Source organism: Manduca sexta, unplaced genomic scaffold (genome assembly GCF_014839805.1).
Source record: "Manduca sexta isolate Smith_Timp_Sample1 unplaced genomic scaffold, JHU_Msex_v1.0 HiC_scaffold_3229, whole genome shotgun sequence".
NCBI classification, from domain to species: Eukaryota; Metazoa; Arthropoda; class Insecta; order Lepidoptera; family Sphingidae; genus Manduca; species Manduca sexta.
The window spans coordinates 1844-14919 of NW_023594274.1; the positions used below are offsets into that span (position 1 = coordinate 1844).

The 13076-nt window shown below is 36.0% G+C and overlaps 1 protein-coding gene and 1 non-coding gene across 2 annotated transcripts; both read right to left on the minus strand.

Moving 5' to 3' along the window:
• Positions 1-336: 336 nt before the first annotated feature.
• Trnaa-cgc lies at positions 337-408 on the minus strand. Its single transcript has one exon. It is a non-coding gene; the product is annotated as a tRNA-Ala (tRNA).
• A 1315-nt stretch (positions 409-1723) lies between these two features.
• Positions 1724-10963, minus strand: LOC119192820 (apyrase-like; the record flags this gene model as incomplete). Its single annotated transcript, XM_037446577.1, has 9 exons — positions 1724-1890; positions 3233-3379; positions 3895-3985; positions 5184-5338; positions 5609-5735; positions 6129-6276; positions 6805-6935; positions 7398-7595; positions 10712-10963. Coding segments are annotated over 9 exons (1416 nt in total), but the record flags the coding sequence as incomplete, so codon positions are not given.
• Positions 10964-13076: the final 2113 nt, after the last annotated feature.

The window sequence follows — 13076 nt, forward strand, 5'->3', positions numbered from 1 at the left end:
TAATAGTTTGTGAAGGCTGCCAAACAAATATACAAGTCTTTGTAAGTATGTACATATATTTGTATGTATGTATCTTTGTCCACGCATTTCTCCGAAACTATTAGCATCGGCCGAAAATCGGTTTATTAGTATTCATATATTTTTTTTTTTTACATCAATTGGCTTACCTACTTTATTGCAAAATTTATTTGTACTGGCAAGACCAAATGTGACAACAGCGACTTTCTCACCGGGCCAGATAAGTTTGTGGGACTACAAGGCATACGTATTATTATGACGTGATTTGACGGGCCATTACGAAATAGAATAAAACATAAAGAAGAAATCACATATTCATGGAGGTGCTGGGACTTGAACCCAGGACTTTCAGCATGCGAAGCAGACACTCTACCACTGAGTTACACCCCCGGTGAGAGAACTGACGAACTTAACTATGTGTTACCGCAAATATATCACGACGCGTTATTAAATTTAATACGAAAAATAAATTATTAATTGTACTCAATATTGTATAATTCATATAGGTTAGAAATTTTGATAAAAAACAATATACCTCGTAAACACGAAAACTATTTAACTCTATTCATTATGGAAGCAATATAATGATAATATCGAATTGTGCATAAAATGTGAAGCTATTCGTATTGTATCGATAAATATAACTTTATACAGGGGTTACAAAATTAAGATAAGACAGCTAGCGAGTCTGTAAAAGAAAAGTTAACAAGTTATAATAATGATTTTTAATATTATTTTTTATTTTCCATTACCCGCTAGCCGGAGTTTGCTTTTCCGTTTAACTTGTGCTTTTTCTAACCAACTTCGAAAAAAGGAGGAGGTTCTCATTTCGACTGTATTTTTTTTATGTTTGTTACGATTTATGATCGAAGCAGAGTCTTCAGCACTGCAGTCGTACTGTAATACGACTACGCTGCAGTAAATTAAATTTATCCGAAATAAATTGTATTGATAAATATTTTAGGGCACTTTTCCTAAAGTTGATTGCCCTGTGACCCATCAAAAGTTTTTAAATTGTTGACCCTTTTCTTGGTTGTTTGAAGTAATTTTAATACTTAATTAATAGGACTGAGTGTATTCTTTCAATAAAAAAATACTTATTTTTCGCCTCTATCAGTGGCCCATGGCTATTGGCCCAGTCGGTCGTGGTATTGTCCTATTTTCAGACGACACCAATATTCCTCTACGAACCAACACTGGGTCGCGACCGATAATATAGGGAATGCTGGATTAGATTTTTTTTTTTCGTTCTGGGATCAGCCTGTGTATATCCGGATTCAATAGGCCGGCATAATTGTGTCGACTGTCAAGGGGTAATCTCTAGTCAGTCGACATTCTATTGGAACCCCACTCCAATTACCATCAGGTGCAATAAGGACACTTTAAGGTGAACGAATAAAAAAAATCGCGTGCCTATAAAATCCAAATTGATTATCACAATTTTGTATGGTTTAGAACTTCCAGAGCTCACGTCCTCAATCATAAATCTTGAAGTTAACTTCATAGATATAGTGTCGGTTATATTGCCAACTTCGTTTAGGTTTCCTTATCTTCGTTACGTAAGCAATAAATTTTATATTTGACAATTAAGTCATCTGAGATGTTTATAACATGTTCATAAAAAAGAAGTTACTTTTTAAAATACTTTTTTAAACCATTTAAAACCTTAAAAACCTACGTAACTATAAAAATCATAAAAACTCACAGAAAAACCGTCGCCACCTTCTCCAATGAAGTTTTGGGTGACCACTCGATAGTACTTGTCCAGTTCCAATGGCTGGTATCTAGGGATGTCGCATTCGATACAGCGGACCGTCACGTTGACAACCCTGCTGTTGACAGGCAGAGAGCCGTCGAACATCGACCGCAGCCCTGGATTTAATTGCAACATTAAAAAAAACATTCATGTGGCCGTATGCTAAGATATTTTTATTACGTAGATACGTTGTCCGAGCTCAATACTGGCAAGACGAAAGTAAGGTAATTGCCTGATTTGACAGCCAATGAGCGTGCGGCACTAACGTTGTTACGTAACTGTCGATGTATATAATATATCCTTTCTTACGAATGTATGCTGCATCTTTTTATTCCTTCTTCGAGCCAATTTGTAATTATATGTACATGTACGTGACTAAAGCAAATAGTGCGCCGTTTTTATGTGCCATTTTGTTAGTGTATGACGCGTCTATTTGTAAAACGTCATTGGCCGTATGAGATTTTTGATGCACGGCGTTTTTGGACTATAGTTTTGGCAACTTCTGTGCCTTATAGTGCAGTGTTCTTAACAACTAGATTCTTGATTAGTATGCAATATTTACTGGATAGCCTTATTCAATTAATTTTAGAGCAAAAAAAAATTAATTCGATTAAAGTTACTTGTTAAATTTGTTTAAATAAAATTGAGATAACTGAATATATTAAATTCACAACTAAATGTACAATTATAATAAAACATGACCCTTATTGTAAGGTCTAGTTTGAGGGTAATATACCTTCGCCATAACAGAATGGATGGGGATAACAAATGGATGAAATTGAAGTACATTGAATATCAATTTATGGAAAAATGTTTTGAATTGATGAATGAATTTAAAACCACTTAATCCGGTTCGTGATTTTTATGTAATGGTTTTGAATATTCCATTTATTGAAATAAAACTGTTTTATGGATTTTATCGCGGTTTTTAATAATTTTCCCCCGACGTGTCGAAGACTTTGCAACTACCGGGGCTGAGGTGTTGGTCGTCCGAAAGGTCAAAGTTCTACCTACATTATACAAATATTCATTTTTATTATACCAAATTAAGGCTGCAGTCTTCGAAACGAAACGGCGATAAAACCCGAATATAGCTTTATTTCGATGTCTAACATTCGTGTAAACATAAGAAATCCTTATTCCATTCATTTTAGGGAAATTTGATTTATGTCGACTGCCAAAATGTAAGTACATTTAACTCAAGGAAACGTCATCGCAATCAAAGTAAGAATGATGACAAAATGTTACATTACGACAATAGGTATTATAACTATTCCCACTAAATCTGGAATAAAAATATCATGAACCAAATCAGTCTTAATTTTTAAATGCTACATCGTCTTTTAATAAAAAAAAACTTTATGAATAAGCTATCCTCTTTCGTTTAAAGTCTCCGTGGTTGTATATTCGAATTTAGAATTGTGTAATATTTAAATTTAGAATTAATTTAATACATACCCGAAACTTGTAGCATCCTCGCGCCGGCAAACGGTATGTTAGCGACAGAATATTCTAGCATTTCTAGAATATGATCGCCTCTTAGTTCGAAAACTTCGACGTTATTTTCGAATGGAGTCGACAGTATAACTGATTCGAATGTTATTGCTGTAAAATAAATAATAATTATATTATTTTGAAGCTTTACCTGATCATATCATGGGATAGAACGCATAGGCGGAAATGGTGGTGCCCTGGTTGTATTTCTGCTTACCCCTTCGAGGTTAAAAATGTGATGAGTGAAAACTTAGTATTTTTTTAAATCTTAATGGTAGACATTACAGCTAAGGATATGAAGACACCAACACTTTTAACGTGGGTGAAACCTTGACCAACATCTTATATAGTCATCCGTATCATTACAAAATGATGTTTATTATTTAATTATTAAGTTCTACTTCACAAAGTATTTAAATTGAAGTGTAACTACTGGCCATAAGACTTAACATGTTATGTCTCAGTATGGCGAGCGCCATGGAATACCAAACAATACTTTGTAATTCAAGGTGTTAGATGGTGTTTCTACTGTTTATGGGCGGTCGTATCGCTTACTAGCAGGGGAAAGGCAAGCTCGTATCGTCATTCAAATAAAATAATAATTGTAATAACTCAATAATACTTACCACCGTTACCAATATCTGATCTTATTGACCCTTGGTTCATCACGCAGAAGTGCGCGTAATGCCAACTGTCTTCTTGAGCTCGATCCATAACCTAGAAATTAAAATATTTCTACGATATACAGCGTCTGTTTTAGCATGTCTGAGAAAATGCAATCCTCCAAAGAAATCCGAAAAAATAAAATATACTCTTTACTAAAATTTAATATGACTAGCTGACCCGGCAGACGTTGTCCCATCTTAAGGCGATACCTCAAGGTCCATTTTCATATATTTTGTTTCGGCTTTAATCTGGGTAACTAAACAAGTATTGGCAAGTAAAGAATTTAAATTCACGTCTAGTTAGTGATTAGTTCTCGCAGTTGAAAGAAAAACGTAAAAATAATTAATAATCATGGATATTTCGGCCTTTAAAATTGAATATGACGAAATTTTAAAGGCAGAAATATCCATGATTATTAATGTCTTTCAACTGCGAGAACTAATCACTAACTAGACGTGAATTTAAATTCTTTACTTGCCAATACTTGTTTAGTTACCCAGATTAAAGCCGAAACAAAATGTATGAAAATGGACCTTGAGGTATCGCCTTAAGTATGAATTTGCAGGGAGCATTCTGTCAATCGCTGACAGTTATTTCAAACAATTGACAGTTATATAAAATTAATATTTTCTTTAAGTTTTCTTAAATTTACTAATTTAGCGCAATTTTATTAGAACCTTCTCCTGACAATAACAAACACAACAAAAAAAAAATACTGCAATAAGTCCAGCCGTTCACGTGTGATGGCTTGACCAAGGGAAATAGGGATTCATTTTTATATATATATAGATTATTATGGAGAGAGAGGAATACACTCTCAACTTTCCTACAAGTCCCTGCAGTCGCTTAGCTGGGGATTCAAGTATCCCATTCTCAAGTTTCCTACGGTGCTGACTGCGAGGTCCTAAAAAAAAAGCACTAGGTCCAAGGGCCAACCACAATAACGGACTGAAATGGGGAGTGGTGCATTAAGCGATACGTTGGCGTGATCCACATTTCTGTGTATCAAGCATCCTTCCTATTCCCCTATATATCGGTCTCACTCACTTGTTATTGGTGATGTAAAACCGCGAGCGGTGCCGTTCGAATGGCGAGATCGTGGCTTATCCTTTAAGTAATTAAATGCTGCTCCAGGATAAAGAATACTTAGTAAATAAACTATTTAAAATATATGAGATCTGATCCTCGTAGAACAAACAATAAATGATTAAATATTTATGGAAATAGTGGAGATATTCAAACTACTTACAGCATTCATAAATGCATCGCAAATAAAGTTACCAAGGTTGCACTCGGCGCATCTGCATTGAGCCGACATGTGCACCAACGAAGTGCCTATTTCAACCCGTGCTTGCTCTTCGATGATGGGTAGGTAAACTTTAATTCTTTCCAGAATATCAGGTGCTGGAAAATAATTGTATTGAGTTGGCATAGAATTTGTAGAATAATATACATACGAAAGCATATCAGAGTCTTTTACTTAGAATTTGGAAGATCAGAATTTAGGCCCGAACGGTGACAAGCTCGTCCCGGCTTAGAAATAATTTTAGGAAAGTGTGATTGCATTAGTTGGTTATATGTATCTACTATATCCCATAGAATATGATGAATAAGATAAAATTAGCATAAAACGCTGTTAAGGTTTTGCGCATAATTTGTTAACCATCTTTTTACCTTGTTCAATTTCGTTTCCTATGAAATGTGGATGTCCATCCCAACTAATGAGGTTCCCTTCATCGTCAAAGAATAGTTTGATTTCACCCAAGAATTGCGTGTGAGCGGCAGCTTGAACGATTAGTACCTGAAGCGAAAAACAGAGATTAATTATTATGCCTAATTTACGTGTCCCTTAATTTACACATAAATGGAATTTACTGATTGGCTCGGTGAAGTAGTTGTATTACGTTACGACTGGCCGAAGTCTCGGCTTCCATCCCCGGGTCGGGCAGTGATATTGTGATTTTCTACACAGTATCTAAAAGTTTAAAAACGACCTGAAATTTTGAATTTTTTCGAGTACTTTTGAGGCTGACCGTACGACGTACGTATACGTAATATATTTATTATAAGATCAGTGCAATACAGAACTTTGCTTTGTCATTACAAATCTGGGCGGTGTTCCGTCTGTTCGAGAAGTTGCCTTTTAATATGACGCCGTATTCGTCTCGTTATTAATGTGTATTCAAAATCTCACCGGTGTTCCACTTCGTTCTACCACAACGGGATATGGACCTCGTGGTGTGAATCCACTGTTTTCCGGAGGTTCACCATTGAATAACAGCGTGTGGCTGTGACCTCCAACGATTATGTCTATGTGAGGGCCTCCGTGCAGAGCTATTTCTCTAAAATGTTTCGAAATTCAAATTATATAGAGGACTAACTTCATAAGTTCCGTTGCTTGTGTTTTTAAAAGTGAATTCTTTTTATGAATAAGTACGTGTCTCATTAAATACAGTCAATATATCTTTGTCAACTACATTTTGATGGATTAATGGAATTAACATGGATTATTAATCGATCTAAATTAAAAAAATAGTTTGATTAACTCCATTAGTGATCTATCTATCATCATATATCTATCATATATCCAATGATGGATTCTTGTTTACTGTCAACAAGGTCTACTTATTTCCAAATTACTGCATTACTTAGCCGTGGCGAAAGTGGCTCCTTGGTCCAAATATTCTGAAAGTGTACCTGATACATCATTTGGGTACAAACATTCATAAATGCGGTCTGAAAATTCTTCTAATGATGATTAAATTCAATGTAAATTCTATATAAACGGAAGGTGGCAGGTATTGAGTTATACTCGTATGGACACTTCGCTACTGGTACTAGTAAATATGTATAAAATCCTAATACCATACCTATCTATGTCTATACCAGAATGTGAGAGCACTATGATGATTCTAACTCCTTGATCGTGGAGTTTCTGTGCTTCTGCTCTCACGGTTTCTACTTCATCAGTAAATTTTAGTCTTCCTGTAGACGCCAGGGTCTGTCAAAGATCAAAATTTATATAATAATTATATTATAAAGGGGAAAAGTTTTTAACTTTGTTTCTCTGTAGGGGCTTATTTCTGGAACTATTGAACTTATTTAGAAAAATATTTCACCAATACTAAAGGGGTCTGTCTACGTGGGCATGACCTAAAAATGGGGGTTCACAATTCGTAAGCGATTTTGATCGTAAAGAACTAAAATGTTGGCTTGATGTCACTTATTAATGCAGGCACCGATATTTAAAAAAAAACTGAGCGACTGTTACTTATAAAAACTTGCATATTGTGGGAAATATACTAGAAATTTAGCTGAAAGGGGCTAACCGGTATTAAAAAAAAATTATAGTGGTCTATGAGAAAAAGAGTTTGGGAACCTCTAGTCTAGCATGAATGGCTAGTTATAATGTAATAGATTCTGTTACGTGAATTTACATTATTAAGAACTGTAACAAACTTACATTGGTAGATGCAATAATGACTCCAATGATGCCGATTTTTCGTCCGTTCCTCTCCACAATGATGCTCGGTTCGTATAGCCCCTGGATGGTCGGTTCATCATCATCGATGATGTTAGCAGTCACGACCGGCGAGTTGAGATGCTCGAGGTACGGCAGAACGCCTTCGATTCCGTTGTCGAACTCATGGTTTCCTAAAACCTGGAATGAAATTATATCCTCAATTAAGTTTCTTTTACATTTTTAATAAAAACGTTACGTGTTTAGGGATTTTTTTGCTGGTACCCCAATATATTAATGTTTCATATTTTAGAGCTATTGGAATCTAGCAGACATAGGAAATGGTAACATTATGAACTAAATAAATGGAATAATAATAGTATTAAAAACGATTCATGGATAATTTACGTAATCCTTGGAGGATACTATTGATTTCTGTTTCCTGAAATGTTACCAGGTCTATTCATGAACATTACGGGGTCAATGTACGCGTCGTTTGCCCTTTATAAGTCATTATTATTCCAGGAATCTTTGAATAATAAATTCCTTCTAAATTGGAGAGAAATGAAAAGCTGTCTATATAAATTTAAAACTGACATTCAAGTAATAAATTATTTACTTTTGGTCTAAATTTATGTTTGGATACATTTCTTATTCTATATTCAATTATAAATATGGAAGTTAATATTTTTTTCAATATTTACTAGAATTTATATTTATTTTAATTAGTTGTAATTATTTTTAAAGTTTGTTGCGAAATTACTCATTAATCACCGAATTGATTATGAACTCACATACTTAGATGAAGTTCTCAACATGCGTATCTTTAGAGGATTTCCTGGAGAGGTCATATTTTAACCTTAAAACGGCTTTACAGTACAAAAGCAGAACTGGTAGCAAAATCCAGAATAGGAGAATTGTCATTTTTTAAAATACATTTGTCGAAAGTGTATTTCATCCAAAATCTATCGGAAAGAAAATTATATTCTCGCAATAATAAATAAGTTATAAAACTTTGAAATCAGGTGGAAAGGAAAGTTGTCAAATTTCAGTAATATTGAAATGTGACGTCACCCAGTGCCACCGACCATAACGCTGTGTGAGTGATAAAAGGACAGCGCGATAACCCTGCCATGCTACCACTTTTGCTCATATTTCAAATATGAATAACTGCTTTATTTTCCAACCAATTTTAATATTTATGACACAAAAAAATTCTTTGTCATAATATTATTTTCTGTTCCATATCACTACATAGTATAAAACAAAGTCGCTTTCTCTGTCCCTATGTATGCTTAAATCTTTAAAACTACGCAACGGATTTTGATGCGGTTTTTTTTAATAGATAGAGTGATTCAAGAGGAAGGTTTATACGTATAATAATAACATCCATTAAATAGTGGAGAAATACTGTTATTTTGTTATGTTATACCCGTGCGAAGCCAGAGCGAGCGCTGTGTTTTTATATACAACGTTCACAGTTTTTCTGTAGTGTATTTAGTATCAGCATTGCACCCGTGCGAAGCCGGGGCGGGTCGCTAGTAAAATAATAAACTAAATCAAATATAGGAAACTACCCTATTATATAAAATCTTATGCGGTAAAAAAATTATATTCTATTACGAGATTCCGTTTTAATTTGACGTACGTAATCCTTGTCTCAAATTATTGCCGTAGTGTTTCCTAGCGCACCTGGTAGTGGGCGTTTAACTTTCTAAGATTGCAGCCATCTTGTAATTTAATACGCTCTGTTTATGTTACTATAAACGTATATTACCTAGTTATAATAATGTTTAATGAACCTCTTTATCAGACCATTCAATTAACAAAAGTGCTTTATTTAAAAAAAAATAGTAACCAGTATAATATAGGTAATGTTAATTATTTTTTATTTTTAGTGGTTTTTGAAGTCGGTATAATTGTTACAAACTTTTTAGTTTTTTTTTGTGTTAGTAAAATTCAGTATACGTTGACGATAACATTTTAAGAGTTTTATGATGTATCCCAGAAGTCAAGGGTTTAACAACAATAAAATTTATATGGGACTACACAGGAAGCACCAAATATAAAAAAAAAAAACATAAAAATCATTTCACTCAGTCAAAAGTTCTGAGGTAACAAGCATAAAAACAGTCGAATTGAGAATGTCTTTCATTTTCGAAGTCGGCAAAAATAAAAAATAATAAAATGAACTATAAACGCAAAACTTGTGAAAATTATATTAAACACAATGCTTACTTACAATTCTTTGTACAAAGGTTTTATTTTAATTAAGAGGACTGGTGATAAGGAATAACACTATCCCACTCTTATATAAGTACAAGAGTCCGGTCTGCATTATTGTTTTTTTTTTATACGAAATCGGCAAGATCTCATTGCACCTGATGGTCAATGGAGTGTGGGCCAAAACAATGTCGACTGACTAGTGATGATTACCCCTCAGCAGTCGACACAATTATGCTGGCCTGTTGGAACTGAATATTGTATTCAGGTATAACTAAAAAAAGCTTTTAAAAATATTAATGATTGCCTCAAAAACCTTTCTGAAAATGTCTAGAGCTAATGCTCTTCACCTATTGCCATTGCATCTTCTGAATGGTTTAGTAAATACCTTCGAATAATGTGTCACCAATCTACTGTCAAAGTAAATATCTGTATCTAATACTCGAATGTCTACATGTGTTCATATTTATCAGTTAGAGTGTACGTGAAAAGTTTGTGTGTCAAATTACGAGCATTACTTTAAGGAAACAAATTGAGTTGAAGTTTTTGAAAATTCCAAAATAAAAAAAAGCGCTGAGTTTATTATTCTCACTTCAGTTTGTAGACAATTTAATTCAGACAGTTTTATCTCGTTAACATTAAAGGAAAAGCAAGAATAGCTTACGTATGAGCTTTTAATCCAAAGGAAATTGACGGTAAATGAAAAATTATAAATTATAGATTAATGACAAAATAATAAAAGTTTATTAAAAAAAAATCAGTTATAAGCATCTGAAAGGAAGGCGAATGCCTCATAACACCTGTATTATACGACTTAAACTATGACGTCACTGTCAAAACGTGTGGACGTAAGAGGGAGATAACCATACCCACTATTATTCATAACATCTGAGAAACCAATTGCTGTAATTTTCATATTTTTAATTATGTGTTAAAATGGGGTTCTTTTTCGCATTTATTTACATTAGGAAAAAATATTACATAGACGAAAAGCATCTGGAAACTAGTATATTACTTCTTGACAGCTTCGGCGTTAAATAAATGTGCAATGTCCAGTCAATTTAGGAAAAAAAGTATAAAAACATTATACCTACATGGGCAGTATGTGGAATCAGGTTCATGAACTCCTGAGTGACGTTCCATCGTAGGATGTTGTACCAGATGGTTCCTTGAAAGCTGTCTCCGCCGTTGAGGAGTAAAGAGTCCGGCTCGGCTGCCAGTCTCTGCCTCACCAGGGTTGTGAGTCGGGCGAATCCGCCTATACAAGGCGCTGACTCGGGATTGCATACGCCGCCATATGGACTGGTTTCTACGAATCTAGAACAGAAATCCTTTCTTTTACTAATCTTAAAAACACAAACACACAACGCCTTAATCCCCGAAGTGGTAGGCAGGCAACCAGACCAACCTTTATTTCTTCTTAGTAATATTGACAATAGTATCGAATTGGTGAAAGATATAATAGGTTTGTTAACACAAAAAATACTGAACTTATTTAGATAGAATTTCGCTGATAGAGCCGGGGTTAACGTAAAGGATTTTTAACGTGGGCACGCCACGATAGTGGCGGTAAGTCCCTCTTCGAGGTGTGGCTGACGAGACGTCACGGCGTCCTCTCATTCCGGACGACGCAGCTACTGACCGGTCACGGCTGCTTCGGCAGGTACCTGTATCGGATCTGGGTGGAGGATACGCCCGCGTGTTTGTTCTGTGCGGATCGGCCGGAGGACACGGTGGAGCATACGGTGGAGGTGTGCCCAGCTTGGACTGAGCACCGCCGTGTTCTCACAACGGCCATCGGTGGCGGAGACCTCTCGCGTCGGGGCCTGGTAGAAGCCATGCTCCGGGGCGAGAGAATGGTATGCAGTCACCTCCTTCTGCGAGGACGTGATGCTCGCAAAGGAGGTGGCGGGACGGCTACGGCGCCAAAGCGCCCAACGTCCCATCCGCCACGGCAGACGTACAAGACGCGGGCGTCGAACGTCTGCTGAGGATCGTCAGCCTCCGTAGGCGCGGACCGTCGGGTGACGAGCATTGGGTAGCTCGTCGCCCGAAACACCCTAACAGCCCGTGAGTACGGCGCGTAGTGTTCCACGCGCGCCTCAAAGAGCAGTGTCAGTGTCATTGACAGGGCCCTTTAGGGCTGGTGCCTGCCTAGGTTTCAATGCCATCGGATCTTGGACCTAGGCACATAGGCAAAGGATGGGAACACCGTAGGTTTTAGTCAGTAGAAGTCTGACACGCCCTCCCGCCCATCCCAAGGCGGGAGATAGTCATCTGATGATTTAACTACGTTAAAAAAAAAGGATTTTAAACTCGTAAAATACGTAATGGACTTCTTTATTTGTATGGATGGATATTATACCCACTATGGGGAAGTATGTATACACCGATAGTCTTTAATTATCAAAAACAGAAATGGGGTATGTACATTTTGTACAAGAGGTAAGGCAATGTAAACTGCTGCTGGTAGGATATATTTATATCTGCCGAGTTAGGGACTACCGTATAAGCACCCGCCTTAGTGGACTACGTAGGTGTCGCGGTTTGGAATCAGCCTGTCTATCTAGTTCCAAACAGGCCGGCATAATTGGCGAGCTATAACCGTCTCTCGTCAGTCGATACTCTATCTGGATAACTTCGCATACTATCAGGTACTATGATGTCTGTTTACCGTTCCGAAAAGTGGGTGCCTTTGTACGTACTTCCGGTTCACAGTGAGCAAAGCCCAAGCCATTATATCAGTATGTACACTAGATATACAAAGGTCGTTATCATAGTCAAGCATAAAATTAATTTATGTGGTATTCTTCTGTGGTACATTTTTTTATTTCTTCATCCTTGTCAGCCAGAGCTGGGTTTACTTTATAATCTTTCATTTATTTAATCTTCTATACTTATAATAAACCTGTAGAGAGGTCAATTCTGTACATGAAATATATTTCCAAAATAACTATCAGGGGTTGATTAGGGATCGATACTGATGCCAAAAATGCAATTAGTAAAATTTTTGTGTCTGTCTGTCTGTCTGTCTGTATAACCGTTATAGAAATAAAACTACTCGACGGATTTTAACGCAACTTGGCACAATTATTTATCATACTCCTGTGCTGGTTATAGTATACTTTTCATCACGCTACAATTAATAGGAGCAGAGCAGTGAAGGGAAATGTTGGGAAAACGGGAAAAGTTATTCCATTTTTAAGCTTCCGTCGCGTGTGCAACCTTAATGGTTAAAGCTACACAGAAATCATGTATGACGGAAATGTTCTCCTTAAAATTATGTAAAAATATCCCACGACAGCATATGTCTATCTTTTATGGTTGACTCACAATAACACGTGTAACTCCCGATAGCTTAGCAGTTCGAAGCTTTCTCATTATATTTGTCTACTCTTACGTTTATAACACTCTCAGTCATTATTAAATATTCCATAAAAAGAATCATAGAAATCGGGC